At 45.1% G+C, this 16016-nt stretch overlaps 1 protein-coding gene across 2 annotated transcripts in view; it reads right to left on the bottom strand.

Moving 5' to 3' along the window:
- ANO7 (anoctamin 7) overlaps positions 1–16016 on the bottom strand; it is a 492742-nt gene that overhangs the window by 52800 nt on the left and 423926 nt on the right. For both annotated transcript variants that reach the window (XM_063915810.1, XM_063915811.1), the window contains exons 18-19: positions 11801–11855; positions 8571–8668 (exon numbers count right to left, since the gene is read on the bottom strand). In XM_063915810.1, coding sequence (XP_063771880.1) covers positions 8571–8668; positions 11801–11855 — 153 coding nt within the window. The remainder of the gene's footprint in view (positions 1–8570; positions 8669–11800; positions 11856–16016) is intronic.

Here is a 16016-nt window from a genome sequence, read left to right as displayed (position 1 = left end):
GATCAGGTAAGGGCTCTTGTGGGACAAGGCCCCCAATTCAGACATCTGCCTTGCGGATGCCAACGCCAAAAGCATCACCACTTTCCAAGTGAGAAACTTCAACTCTATCTCTTGTAGAGGCTCAAACCAACCCGATTGAAGGATCTGCAACACCACATTAAGGTCCCATGGTGCCACTGGAGGCACAAATGGAGGCTGGATGTGCAGAACCTCTTTCACGAACGTTTGAACTTCTGGAAAGGAGGCCAATTGTTTTTGAAAGAAAACTGATAAGTCCGAAATCTGGACCTTGATTGACCCCAATCTAAGGCCCGCATCCACACCAGCCTGCAGAAAATGGAGAAAACGTCCCAACTCAAACTCTTCCGTAGGAGCCTTCTTGGATTCACACCAAGACACATATTTTCTCCAAATATGGTGGTAATGTTTAGACGTTACTCCTTTCCTGGCCTGAATAAGAGTGGGGATGACTTCCTTGGGAATACCCTTTCGGGCTAGGATCCGACGCTCAACAGCCATGCCGTTAAATGTAGCCGCGGTAAGTCTTGATACACACACGGCCCCTGCTGTAGTAGGTCCTCTCGAGGAGGAAGAGGCCGAGGATCTTCTATGAGCAACTCCTGAAGATCTGGATACCAAGCCCTCCTTGGCCAGTCTGGAGCAATGAAGATTGCTCAAACTCTTGTTCTTCTTATTATTTTGAGAACTTTTGGAATCAGTGGAAGTGGAGGGAAAACATATACCGACCGAAACACCCACTGGGTCACCAGTGCATCCACTGCTATTGCTTGAGGGTCTCTCGACCTGGAACAATATCTCTGAAGCTTCTTGTTTAGACGAGATGCCATCATGTCTACTTGAGGAACTCCCCAAAGACTTGTCACCTCTGCGAAGACTTCTTGGTGGAGGCCCCACTCTCCTGGATGGAGATCGTGTCTGCTGAGGAAGTCTTCCCAGTTGTCCACTCCCGAAATGAAAATTGCTGACAGAGCTCTAACATGTCTTTCTGCCCAGAGGAGAATCCTTGTCACCTCTGCCATTGCCGCTCTGCTTTTCGTTCTGCCTTGCCTGTTTATGTACGTGACTGCTGTTACATTGTCCGACTGGATCTGCACGGGAGAAAGATGAAGAAGATGTACCGCTTGTAGAAAGCCGTTGTAAATGGCTCTCAATTCCAGAACGTTTATGTGAAGGCAGACTCCCTGACTTGACCATTTTCCTTGGAAGCTTTCCCCCTGTGTGACTAATTCACATATAATTAATTAATCAATACTTCTGATCTAAAAATTGGACATCAAAGCATATTAACGGACCATAACTGTTTTTCAGTGGTACCTAATCGTAACACAGCTATACACAGTGGATATACTTTCCTCTTCTGAGGAAACAGCCATAGACATACGGCTGAGAAACGCGTCAAGAGTGCTCCTTGCGTATGTGGACCTAATTGTCAAAGCAGCTTATGGGTCTCCCCTTGTCGGTAAAGCACCTGGTCAGTCTCGTGAAGTGAGAACAGCGCGCAGCCGCTGACAGATACCGCCGGAGCAAACCAGCCTGAGGGGCTGTAATATCACAAGCCATTTGCAGCACTGACACAGGAGAGGCGGGCAGCGAGATCCCTGGTGCAAGTGGAGCTGCTGTGTGCTGCACAGGACATCGACGGACGCCCGGCGGGAGTTGCAGCCGAGGTTAACAGTGGTGAGACCAGCCGTGTATGCGGCCTCCAAATATAGAATAAGATAATATGAATGAACTGTGGAGCATGCTCATTATCTAACAGGAGTTCTTCTGCATTTATCCAAAATCTAAATATCAGACGGGGACGCCCGTCAGAACTTTTTATATCAATTTAGCTCCAGCAGTCTTCGGTTAAGAGACTGTATTATGAATAGTTTGTATTTGTATTTGCCATAATTCAAATACTGCGTGCTCCAAATCTGTGTTTCTGGATGGATCATTGTCCCAGCGGGAGGATATAAAAATAACTTGTGAATACAATCCTGATATATGGTGACTTTATTTCTCCAGATATGTCTGGGACTGTGAACATTTAGTTTATTCAATCATTTCTATCCGTAGGAGGCTGTCTAAAGTAGATAATTGCCAGAAGTAAATACACTAAGTGGAGTAATATGTATGACATCTTGGAATGATACAATTGTTTCACTTGGAATAGAGTGTGTCAATTTAATGAAAGTATATCCACTGTGTATAGCTGCGTTACTATTAGGTACCACTGAAAAACAGTTATGGTCCGTTAATATGCTTTGATGTCCAATTTTTAGATCAGAAGTATTGATTAATTAAGTATATGTGAATTAGTGATTCTATAACCTTTTAATATTAATAAAAAAAACTCTTTTATTGTGGACAGCTCTTTCAACCATTTGTTTTTTGATTTTATATAATAACTATTTGGGATTCAACTACCCAATATTTGAAAGCAGCAGTGCACAATTGGGAAGAGGTGTTTTACGTATATCTATTAATATTTGGGAGCTGTACAGCTGACACACATAATAGCTTAGCGCTTTCTAAGTTTGAGGTTGTTTCTGGTTCCCCCTGTGTGACAGCTCTCCAGCCTCGGAGACTTGCATCCGTGGTTATTAGGACCCAGTCATGAATCCCAAACCTGCATCCCTCTAGTAGGTGAGAACTGTATAGCCACCACAGGAGCGAAATCCTGGCTTTTGGGGGACAGGATTATTTTCCAGTGTATGTGTAGGTGAGATCCGGACCACTTGTCCAACAGGTCCCACTGGAATACTCTGGCATGAAATCGGCCAAACTGTATGGCCTCGTAGGCCGCTACCATTTTCCCCAACAACCGAATGCATTGATGGATCGACACGCTTGTTGGTTTCAATATTTGTTTGACCATTTTCTGGATTTCCAGAGCCTTTTCCACTGGAAGAAATATTCTCCGTACTTTTGTGTCCAGAATCATCCCTAAAAAGGACAATCTTGTCGTCGGTTCCAACTGCGACTTTGGAAAATTTATGATCCAACCGTGTTGTTGGAGTATTGACAGGGAGAGTGCGATGTTCTGCACCAACTGTTCCCTGGATCTCACTTTTATCAGGAGATCGTCCAGATAAGGAATTATATTGACTCTTTTTTAATGAAGGAGGACCATCGTCTCCGCCATCACCTTGGTGAATACCATCGGTGCCGTGGAGAGTCCGAACGGCAACGTCTGAAACTGGTAATAGCAATCCTGTACTGTGAATCTCAGATAAGCTTGGTGAGGAGGATAAATGGGAACATGCAAGTAAGCATCTTTTATGTCTACTGACACCATGAAGTCCCCCTCTTCCAGACTGGAAATCACTACCCTCAGGGATTCCATCTTAAACTTGAACCTTTTCAGGTAGAGATTCAGATTTTTCAGGTTTAAAATCGGTCTTACCGAGCCGTCCGGCTTCGGAACTACGAAGAGGCTTGAATAAAAAACCTTCTCCTTACTGTGCCAAGGGTACCAGGACAATGACCTGATCCTGACATAATTTTTGAATTGCCGTTGTTACTGCCTCTCTTCCCGGAAGAGAAGCTGGCATGGTCGATTTGAAAAATCGGCATGGGGGGACGTCTTGAAACTCTAGTTTGTACCCATGGGACACTATTTGTAAGACCCATTGGTCCAGGCCAGATTGAATCCAGATTTGGCTGAAAAGTTTCAGACGTGCTCCCACCCGAGCGGACTCCCGCAAGGGAGCCCCAACGTTATGCTGCAGATTTGGCAGAAGCAGGGGTGGACTTCTGCTCCTGCGATCCGGGAGACGCTGCAGATTTCTTTCCTTTTCCCCTTCCCCTACCTGCAAAAAAAAGGGGATTCCTTTGGCTTTTTTATATTTGTTGGGCCGAAAGGACTGTGGCCCTCATTCCGAGTTGTTCGCTCGCAAGCTGCTTTTAGCAGCTTTGCACGCGCTAAGCCGCCGCCTACTGGGAGTGAATCTTAGCATAGTAAAATTGCGAACGAAAGATTCTCAAAATTGCGATTACACACCTCTTAGCAGTTTCTGAGTAGCTTCAAACTTACTCGGCATCTGCGATCAGTTCAGTGCTTGTCGTTCCTGGTTTGACGTCACAAACACACCCAGCATTCAACCAGACACTCCTCCGTTTCTTCAGCCACTCCCGCGTTTTTCCCAGAAACGGTAGCGTTTTTTCGCGCACACCCATAAAACGGCCTGTTTCCGCCCAGAAACACCCACTTCCTGTCAATCACATTACGATCACCAGAACGAAGAAAAAACCGTGAGTAAAATTCCTAACTGCATAGCAAATTTACTTGGCGCAGTCGCACTGCGGACATTGCGCATGCGCATTCGCGACTACTCGCTCCGTTGCGAAAAAAAAATAACGAGCGAACAACTCGGAATGACCCCCTGTATGTGAAAGTGATGTGTCTTTTTCGCCGGTGTAGGAGCATAAGGCAAGAATGTCGACTTACCTGCGGTAGCCGCCGAGACTAACGCATCCAGCCCATCACAAAACAAGGCCTCACCTTTATACGGGAGAGCCTCCATATTTCTTTTGGAATCTGCATCAGCATTCCACTGGCGAATCCACAACGCCCTCCGAGCCGATACTGCCATGGTAGCGGTTCTTGATCCCAAGAAACCAATATATTTCATGGATTCTAGTACGTACGCAGCAGCGTCTTTGATATGACCTAACGTTAGGAGTATCTCGTCTCCATCTATTGTGTCAATGTCTAATGACAAGTTTTCTGACCACTTTTCAATAGCACTACTCACCCACTCACAGACAATGGTAGGCCTGAGTAGTGTCCCATTGGCCACATCAATAAATCACCTCACTCACTTGCGGTCTGTCGGCTCCTTAAGTGAGGCGTAGGGAGAAACACCTTTTCTCTTTTATGACAGGGCCCTGTCTAAAATGCGGGGTGACTCCCACCTTTTTTGGAAAAAGGTAAGCTGCCTGATATCCTACTGGGAATCTGAAATATCTTTTCAGGTTAAATCAGACCTGAGGTGGAGGGAAAATTACATTACTTCTTTACTAAAGTAAACCCTCTTCTTGTGGTAAAAGAGGGGGCTTCGTAACTTCTAACACCTCCTTTATAGCTAAAACATGTTTTGAATGCTTTTTTTGCTAACTTAGGACCTATTCCCCTGGAATCACTAGTGTCGACACAGGAATCAAAGTCCGTGTCGGTATCAGTTTGTACTACTTGTGCAAATTTGTATGTGACCCAGAAAGGTCCCTGTGGATGAAAGGCAGAACTATTAAAAATCACATCTTCAACAGATTATTTTCATTTTCTGTATGAGATTCAGTCCAACCTCTTACTGATATGATTCACACTATCATGTAACCTTTCACCCAGTCAGGCTCTTGGTGTCATATTACACCTCTGTGTCCCTAACATGTCTCCACAGAGTTCCCTGCCACAGACATGTCACACACGTGCAGAACCATACCACAGACACTCCGGGATTTATAGGGGACAGACCCACAGTAAAATCTGTCAGAGGGACACAGATAGGATTTTGCCAGTTCACAACCCAGCGCCAGTAACACAATGTCTGTGAACACAAAATGCCCACTGACATTCAGCGCTTTTATAATGTTATTCACACAATTATATAGCACCAAATTCACTGTGGCCCCCCCTGTTTTGCACCCTGATACTTGTTCAGTAGTGGAGGAGGACCAGTGTTGTCTCTGCAGCCTGAGAAGAGAGAGAAAATGGCGCTGAGCAGTGTGCAGGCTGACTGAGGAGGAAGCTCCACTCTTCAATGGTGTGTTTCTCCTCAGCTTTTATGAGGTCATTTTTTATACTGGCTGGGGTAGGACTGTGCCTCAGCAACTTATGCCCCTTATTTATGCCAGTTTCCATAGGTTTCATGCTGCCCAGGGCGCCCCCCCTGCGCCCTGCACCCTGCAGTGCCTGTGTATGTGTGGGCAACATGGCGCGCTGCGCTCCCGCCAGCCGCGCGGTACCTTAAGCCATCACTTTCTTGATTGAAGATCTATCTTCTAACACTCACCTGTCTTCTGACTTCTGGCTCTGTGAGGGGGTGACGGCGTGCTGTGGGAGTGAGCATCTAGGCACGGCTAGCGTTCAGTTCCCTTCAGGAGCTAATGGTGTCCTGTCAGCCAGAAGCAGAGCCATGAAACTCTTTAGGAAGCTGGTTCCTACTTCTGCCCCCTCAGTCCCACGAAGCAGGGAGTCTGATGCCAGCAGATCTCCCTGAAAATAAAAAACCTAACATAAGTCTTTTTAGAGAAACTCAGTAGAGCTCCTCAGAGTGCATCCAGTCAGCCTGGGCACATTTCTAAAACTGAGGTCTGGAGGAGGGGCATAGAGGGAGGAGCCAGTTCACACCCAATGAAAAGTCTTTAGAGTGCCCATGTCTCCTGCGGATCCCGTCTATACCCCATGGTCTTGATGTCGTCCCCAGCATCCTCTAGGACGTATGAGAAATAAAGTGTGCATCACACGCTTTTACATTTTTTTTTCTTTTAAACTGGTCTGTTAAGAAATTGTTGTTGTTGTTGTTGTTAATGCCTTACCCTGTAACTTACGACCCACTAAAATCTTGGTATTTTGGAGAAGTGTGTCATTTGTATTTGTTCCGTGCATCACGGAGAATCGCCCTAATATGATATCCAGCGTGCAGAGAACATGGTGGGCCTGATTCTATTGCCACTCGCCTGGCTGCGACTTAATGTAAATGTCGCTATAATCCTCTTCCCGTGTGTACATTCATGTGGCCAAATGTGCAAGGTCTGAGATGGCCACTGTTAGCATCTGTGTATGCTGTAATACTGATTGATGCATCCTTATATTCCACCACTGGTCGCCCTGTGACTGTGATAACAGCCGCTTGCATTGCCACACCTGTAACACTCCCATAACATGCCTACTGCACAGACCATTTGTGCGCTAATTTATAGCCACCACCCAGGAACGGCCATCTTTTCCACAACATTTCCGGTACTGTCTGTCCCAGTCACTATAATACCTTTGTGCGTACACTCTGGGGGTCATTCCGAGTTGTTCGCTTGCTAGCTGCTTTTAGCAGTATTGCACATGCTAAGCCGCCGCCTACTGGGAGTGTATCTTAGCATAGCAGAATTGCGAACGAAAGCTTTGCTAATTTTCTCATAACAATTACCCCGCAGTTTCTGAGTAGCTCCAGACTTACTCAGCCATTGCGACCAGCTCAGTCCTTTTCGTTCCTGGTTTGACGTCACAAACACACCCAGCGTTCGCCCAGCCACTCCCCCGTTTCTCCAGACACTCCCACGTTTTGGAACTCGAACGCCTGTGTTTTTCCGCACACTCCCGGCCAGTTTCCGCCCAGAAACACCCACTTCCTGTCAATCAGACTACGATCACCACAGCGATGAAAAGGCTTCGTTATGCCGTGAGTAAAATACTTTTACTTTTGTGTAAAATAACTAAACGCATGTGCTCTGTGAACCTTGCGCATGCGCAGTAAGCGACTAATCGCAGTATAGCGAAAATCGGCAACGAGCGAACAACTCGGAATGACCCCCTCTGTGTAACACGCGTGCCGTAGGAGCTTTCAGCAATTTTGACGCATAAGCTATTACAATAAAACCCAAAAAACTCAAGTATGTGAACATCTGATTTGTATGAAACTCAGACTAAGCATAACTATGTGTGGAATATTTGTCAGCCTAGACCATGGGTCTTCAACCTCCAGCTGCTGTGGAACGACACATCCCAGCATGCCCTGCCTTAGTTTTAGCATGCCTTAATAGCAAAACTGTGGCAGGGCCATACTTGCCTACTCTCCCGGAATGGCCGGGAGGCTCCCGAAAATCGGGTGACCCTCCCGGCCCCCCGTAAGAGCAGGCAAGTCTCCCGGAATCAGGGGTCCCCCCTGTCCGTTCGCCCACTTAGTGTGTAAAGTGGGCGGTCCGGGCAGTTGATGACGCGATTCTTGCTGAATCGCGTCATCATAGCCACGCCCCCTGCAGTGTAATGCCGGTGATCGCGGCATTACAGAGCTGGGGCGTGGCTTAAAGGAGGTACCATGGTAACTCCGCCCTCATCCCACCCCTGTCCCACCCCCGTCCCGCCTCCGGTCCACCTCCTCCCCACGTCACAGCCCTCCCCTGCCCCCCTGCTGAGCCGACCTGGCTGCTCTCTCCCGCAGAGAGCACCCAGAATGTCGGCAAGTATGGGCAGGGCATGCTGGAATGTGTAGTTCCAATGCAGCTGGAGGGCGACAGGTTGAAGACCCATGGGCTAGATGAATACCTATAGCAACACGGGATGTAGTTATGTTATACTGGTCACTATACCAATGCCGGGATCCCAGACGATTCAGAGCCCAACAATCAGCAGGCAACTAGCAGGGACTATTCCCACTTATGGGTGTCCACGACACCTATAGTATGGGAACAGAACCAGCGCGAGCCACCCCCCTGCCGGCAATCTAAATATCAGGATCCCGGCATCAGTATGGTTTCCGGCGGGATCCCAAATGCCGGTCATCCGAACCCAACCCACCACACGGCTATAGATACCAAAGCTATTGCTTATACACTTAAATTAGCATACTCACGGAATTACAAATTCTTTTAAGTTGTTCAAGACTTGCTTTCCCACCATAATAATCAGCAGCTGCTGGGCCAGCTCAAATAGACACCCTCCTGGGCCACACTGCAATACAGACAGCAAGGGTAATGGAAGGGTTTGTTACACAGGTCTTTTTTGCTTACGTTAATAGTGAAAAGCACAAGTTGCTGAAAGCTGCAGAAGCGCACTCAGATGGTACACGGGTATCCATTAATGGTTTTACCTTGCAATGCCAGCATACTTTAAACCAGGCATGTCCAAACTGCGGCCCTCCAGCTGTTGTGAAACTACATATCCCAGCATGCCCTGACACAGTTTTGCTGTCAGAGAATGCTAAAGCTGTGTCAGGGCATGCTGGGATGTGTAGTTTCACAACAGCTGGAGGGCCGCAGTTTGGACATGCCTGCTTTAAACGATTACAGAAATATTACTACAGCATATCTCCCAACATGACCCTCTCCAGGAGGGACACAATGCTCTGCTCCTGGACTTTTCTCTTAATTTATGATTGCCATCACCTGTGCTGAAACACCTTTCTTATCCATTAACCTCTTCAACAAAGGTGCCAGCAATCTTAAATTAAGGGAAAAGTCCAGAAGCAAAGCATTCTGTCCCTCCTGGAGAGGGTCATGTTGGGAGGTATGCTGCAGTTGTGGCAAGTGAATGGTTTCAAACAATTTTAATGACTATACAATCATCCAAATTGTTAAATTGAGTGCTCATTGCATGAAAACACTTCTAGCAAATGTCAAGCATTGTTCCAAGGGGTTGGTTTAGAGGCCAGGACAATATATGAATGTATAATTATTGATCCTGATGGTATCAGTTATGGAATATATTGATGTTTCCAGTATATGAACTGGAGCTCTTGCTGTAGAATATATGGGGAAGATTTATCAAATCTTGTAAAATCGGATGTGGTTCATTAGGTTGACATGAGTAAGGGCTGAAACACAAGAGCCGGCTTTTGCCGGCCGGGAAAAAGGCAGATGGCTTTTTCCGGTGCCGGCATTGTAATTAACAGTGTGAGGTGTAGGGTCCTTTCACACTGCGCGGCCCCGGCTCGGCTGCCGGGTTGTAGCCGGAAATATCCACTGGAAGGTCCGGCTGCCGTGCCGTCTTTGCAGCCAGTGGACCGTGTGTGTGAAGGGGAGCTTTCACACACAACGGTTTTTTTTTCAAGCCGTGTCTAATGCTGCGCATGCACACAGAATCACACACGGCTCAAAGCCGTTGTGTGTGAAAGACTGCCGGATGGCAAAAAGACGGACGAAGTTTGTCCGGCTTTTTGCCATCCGGGAGAAACCGGCGCGTGTGATACAGCCCTTAGGTCAACATACATTAGGTCAACATGATCACTAGGTAGACATGGAAAAATTCAACAAGGTTTTTTTGGTTTTTTTGGGTGTTGTTTTCTTTGTAAAGTGAGGGAGAGCCCCAATTAGTGCACCGTAACCGCTCCCATGGCTCGCTTCGCTCACCATGCTTCAGGCAAGTTATCGTTCCCAATGGTAGTCCACGTGGCTCGTTAAGTATCAAAAAGGTCAAAAAATGAAAAAATAAAAAAAATGGTGAAAAACTAATGTCAACCTTTTTCCATGTCGACCTAGTACATGCCGCCCTAATGACCAGGTTGACCTAGTTATCATGTCGACCTAATGCATGTCGACCAAACGTGGTCAACCCAATGTATGTCGACCTAATGACCGCCATCCTGTAAAAACACACTGTACACAGATGAGCCCTCCTACGCCTAGTCTCAATACACAATATGGCACGGAATACCTGGCACGACTGAACAGCAGCGGTGTTGCATAGCTTCTTTTTCTTTAAATAGTGCATCTTTGTATTGCAGATGAAGCACAGCACCACTCACCGTGTACTACAGACACCGAGCTGCCACTTTCACTGCACAGGGATTAGTTCTAAACACGTAAAAAGTCACAGATAAAGCACAACTGAACTTGGCATGAGAAAAAGCTGAGGCTCCTGCATCGTAGCACTTCTTATACAGATTCAGAATCATTCTCACATAGTTGTATAAATGTAGAACATCAAATTGATCACTGCAGTCTAGCTAGTTAGTTTTGACACTTTTCTTTGTGTGAATAAAATGCACATTTTATGCAAATAACACGCTTGGCATGGCTGAGTCATCTGGGTCCTTGCACACCGAGAGGGGCTGTTTGGTGTGACTGAAGCCACAGTGTATGCAGACATATTTGTAAAGTGGAGTGCGATTATGTACTAACCAATCAGCTACTAACTGTCACTTTTCTAGCACAGCCTGTAAAGTGACAGAAGCTGGTTGCTAGGTACTTTGGGGAAGATTTATCATCAAAGCTTAGAGAGAGATACAGTACCAAGCAATCAACGCCTGTGATTTTTTAAATACAGCCTGTAAAATGGCAGTTAGGAGCAGATTGGTTGGTACTTTATCTCTCTCCAAGCTTTAATACATCTCCCCCTTTATCTCTCTTCATTTTATCTCTCTCCGATATTTGATAAATCTCTCCATGGTAAGATATGGTGTAATATGAGAAGTTGGAAGTGTATGGGTAAAAGTTCCTGATCGGGATGTAATAACATACATTGCCGCCCCTCACCACCCCTCGCAATGATGTAGATCGCATATGTACTAACATATGCGATCAACATCGCAATGCGGTGACGGAGGGCCCCCCCCCCGCGATACCTGTGAGGTGCTGTGCGGGGGGTCTCCGTGACCTCCCTTGGCTTTCCACACTCCCCCCACGCCGGGGAGCAGCAGCAGGCTGTCCCCAGCGCCCCCCCCCCCCCCCTCGCCCCTGCAGCAGGAAGGACCTCCGGCTGCGTTGCTAGGTGGAGGAGGAGTTTACCTTCCGGGTCCAGGCTTCCTGGAGGAAGGTATGCCGGGGGGGGGGGGGGGGGGGGGGCGGCTGGCGATAAGAAGCCCATAGGCTTCTATAGGGTATCGCCATCCAAAGATGGCGATACCCTGGGCGGCGAAAACCCGGCGGCCGGGTCTTGGTACATTTGAAAATGCGGTAAAACACCCGAAAACTGGGTTTTTACCGCATTTTCCCCTTAGTACATCCCGCCCCTTGTCTTTAGTACATAGGTTATGATAAGCATTGACTGAAACCAAACTCTGCTCCATACATTCTGGAAATGAAATGGGGAGAAAACAGAAATACAGTAATTGGCAAGAAAACAGTTTTTGGCTCTCATACTCACTTCTTCATTACGGAATTGGAAAAGGGTGGTATAATTTCCAGGATAACCTGCAAATCTGCCAAATAGTAACAGAAAACACACAGTTATTGGCAGAAAGGAATGCAAAAAGGTTATATACCAAGTATATAGTTGACAGGCGCTGAAATGAGTGGTACCTCCAAGCTGCTGTAAATAGGAGAAAGTCACTCTCCTTACTAGAAATTAATGCACAATAAAAGAAATTACAACGCTATACAGGGAACTCTGCTCCAGACCGTTGGACTCCACCTAAGGCACCACTACTCTTGGCTCTAAACCCAGGACGACCCACCTGTTTGCTAAGAGTGAACCAGGATCCCTATTCTATTTGGTCCAATAAGAAACAACTTTACAGGATTCATTCAAATCGGAACACAGCGTGCAGGACATTAAAGCGTCATCACCACAGACTGTGAACCAGAATCCACTCTACATACTAAGGACCCTGAATTCGGATCCCTGCATTGGAACACAAGCTGGGTAATAATTTCCATCAGTCCTGGGGCAAAATTTACTGATATTCGTGTTTGAGTCGGTTTGTGTAGTGTTTAAACTCGTTTTGTATCGGGTGCATTTTCATGCAACTTTTTGAATCCATGTACACAAAGTTACGAAGCAGTCGACTTTATGGTTTTCGTGTTTTCCGATGTCGATGCCAGTCGTTTTTTTTGGGCACATTTACGGCCGTCATTGTCGTTTGCGTTCGTGATTTTGTTTATTTTTCTGTTTTTTTTCTAAGTTAAACGCGGCAGGGTTTTTGTTTTCCGGCGGCTGCATTTTCACTTTTAGTTTTGTTTTTCATCCCCGTTCGTGATTGGTTGTGTTTCAGATGGTAGGAGTGTCTGTGCGCAACCATATAAAAACGCCCCAAACCGTCCGCACCTCGTGGGTTTAGTTAGTGGTGAGGAGGAGGGAGGTTGTGCTGTGGAGGTAGGTGAATTTGTGGTTTGGTGAGGAGTGTTGGTAGCGATTTCTGAGTGTGGTATTGTGTTTGAAAGTCGTCTTGTCATTCTTGTAGTCTTGTATTTTGTGGTTTTGTCTCATTTTTAGTCCAAGTTATTTTTCTTTATAGTCCCTTGTCAGTGTGGGTGTGTGGGTGTGAGTTGTGTAGTGGTAGTGGAGGAGTGTGTTGTTTGTCTATTTTTTTTTCTGTGCTAACTGTTTAGACACACAATTATGTGTGACTCAGAGGTGGGTGAGGTGGAGGGTGTGAGTGAGGGGGAGGAGGTCGGTCAGGTGGAGGAGGTGAGTGTTAGTGAGGTTAGTGAGGTGGAGGAGGTGGGTGAGGTTGCTTCAGCAGCCTCAAGTTATAGTGACAGTCAGAGTGCTCCGCAGCCACGCACCACTACTAAGACTGGGCGGAATGTAAAGTTTAGTTTTGCTGAAAATGTGGCATTGGTGCGTGAGCTGATGAAGTATTATTATTATTATTATTACATTTTATTTATAAGTATCAGAGGCAGCTATTTGGGCCTGAGTCCGCCAAGGTGCCAACACGGAGGAAGACGGTGTTGTGGGTGAAAGTTGTTGCTGCTGTCAATAGTGAGGAGGTGGTCAAGCGGACGGAGGACACGTGCCGCAAACGGTACTATGACATGCGACGTGTCAAGTCCAAAATGGCCAAGGAGGCGAAGTCGGCTCGAAAAACCGGTGGTGGCCAGCCCTATATTGCAAGATATCTGGAGTATGAGGAGCCCATGCGGAGTGTCATACCTCCTGAAGAAGTCTCTGCAACCCATGTCCGGGATTCAGATAGGCCCAGGAAGAATGGTGAGCATGTGTATTTGCATTAACATTCTATGACCTTATTTTTTTTTATTTTTTTTTAAATGTGTGTCATGTCACGTTGCATATTACTCCCATCTTCAAGTGTGTGTCAGCAAATACATTGTTTTGATTAATGTTTTATACAAAAGCCAATGTAACATCTTACTTTATTGTATGTCATGTGTTTTTATCAAAGATAATTTGCATGTGTAGTTTGGACTTGGTGTGTCACTGAATTGTCCTGCAATAATGTTTTTCTTTTTGACCTTTTTTTTTTTTTATAATTGTGACTATGTTTTATATTTATGTTATCCATGTGCAATGTTTCAAAAACAGTGGTTGTCATGTTAGAGGCTGGAGTAGTGGAAAGTGGTTTGGAAACCACTTACATGTGTAATGTCATTATTACATAATGTAATATTTTTTTTACAAAATACCACTATTTCTTTGATAATTTTTAGTTTTTATTTGTACCGTGACACCACACTGCAGTGTAATTTTAAAAATATTTGTACATTTTGGTTTGGCTCATATAGTGGTAATGTGTGTTTGGAGTGCCACATCACAGAGCAATTTATATATTGCATCTGTAATATTTTTCCTTTCAATACAAAATGAAGATGTGTGTGTTTTTGGTTGTTAATGTTTGTTTTTTTACTTGTGGCCTATGTCAGTGTCCTGTACATGTTTTCCTGTGTTGATTTTTCCATAGTGCATATGTCTATTGGACAATGTTTATTGTTTTATGTATTGTATTTTTTGTTTCCGGTCCTTATGTTTTTATTAAAAATAAAGCAAGCATTTCTTAAAGAATAAATGTTATAAGCATAATGGGTGGATGTATCAACAATAGCATGAATATATTTATTTTTTTATACAGTGTTTGAAAAAAGCAGTACTACTCGTCGTCCAGTAACTCCTATCACATCTGATGATGATGACGCTGCGGAAGCAGGTAAAGTGTCCATTGTAGTATAGGGTATGTTTGTAAAGGAATGGCCATAACAAAATTGCACTTTCATTAATAGGTCCATCAAAAGAAGTATGGAGCAGCAGAAGTGGGACTTCTGTAAGACATCACCACAAAAAACCTGTGGCCGAAAAGAAAGCAAGGTCTGATGTCCAGGGCCAACCACAGCAGGCTACCCCGCCACGAAGATTATCGACAGTATGTTCTGTCCTCCCACTCCAAATTTTGGACACACCTCCAAGACGTCATCCACACTCCCCTCATCTTGATTGTGAGTATCAAACTGAAATAAATGTAAACAATTTCAGAACGTAATCAAACTTTTTCTTAACCGCATTAAGTCAAAACACATCAAAAACTTAGATACTTACCGCAGTAAGTAAAACCTGAACTGGAATCCAAGCAAAATGGCCTTGTCCACATCCAGTAAAGATATGTATGTCCACTTGAGCCATACAGTATCACATTGTGTGTAAGATGCTGCAACAAAAAATCATGTTTATTTTTTGAAATAAGTAAGGTTGTTTTTCCAAATTTCAAATGTGTGTTTGAGCTAACATTGCCAAATACATATAAAAACATTACTATGTTTGTTTTATCAAAGCTATAAGGTAACACATTATGGATTCCAATGTGTTTTTATGGTGGAGTATGTCTGAGCTACAATAAAACTAAAGTGTTTGCTTTCACAATTAAGTAACCAGACACATTTGCCACAAACAGGTATATGTATGTATTTAAGTTATGAGTGATGATGTTGCTAGGCAGAATATTTGAAAGCAACAGTGAATGACATGTGTTCCATGTGTAGTGATTTGTTTACATTTCTCAAACATATGGATAGCTAACGGAGATTTGTTTAACATTTCAGCTTCTAGTCCTGGTAACAGCATCCCTCCGCGACAACAGCAACACAGTGACATGGAGGAGACAATCATCTTAGAAATGCAGCCATTAAGCCAAGGAATGAGCCCCCCAGCACCTGTGAGTACACCACCACACCAAAGCACACCACCACCACAACACAGCCCAACAACACCAGTAACACAAGGGCCTGATCAGGTGTTTTGGACCATTTGGCCTAGACAGCAGGCCACTAATGAAGATTGCTTGCGTAGGCAGACACAAATGTTTGCAAGCCTACCATGTCACCTCAGAAGAATATCAAGAAATATGAATAGACAAAATGAACAAACAACCAGAATTGGCAATACCATGGAACTCATGCGTACAGACATTACACAGGTCATGGGCAACTTACAGCGCATAATGGAAGAACAGCACAGACTAATGGAAGAACAGCACAGACAACAGCAAAGTTATATGAACATTTTTCAAAACAATCAAAAGATTAATGAAAGTTTATTCCGAATTGTAGACAATCAAAATGCTGCTACACATGAACTCAATGCCACCCTCACTAACCTGAATGAAACACTCAGATCCATGCACCAACAGCAA

Source organism: Pseudophryne corroboree, chromosome 4 (assembly GCF_028390025.1).
Source record: "Pseudophryne corroboree isolate aPseCor3 chromosome 4, aPseCor3.hap2, whole genome shotgun sequence".
NCBI classification, from domain to species: domain Eukaryota; kingdom Metazoa; phylum Chordata; class Amphibia; order Anura; family Myobatrachidae; genus Pseudophryne; species Pseudophryne corroboree.
Note: the sequence above shows the minus strand (reverse complement) of the source record. Positions and strands in the feature narration are given on the sequence as shown.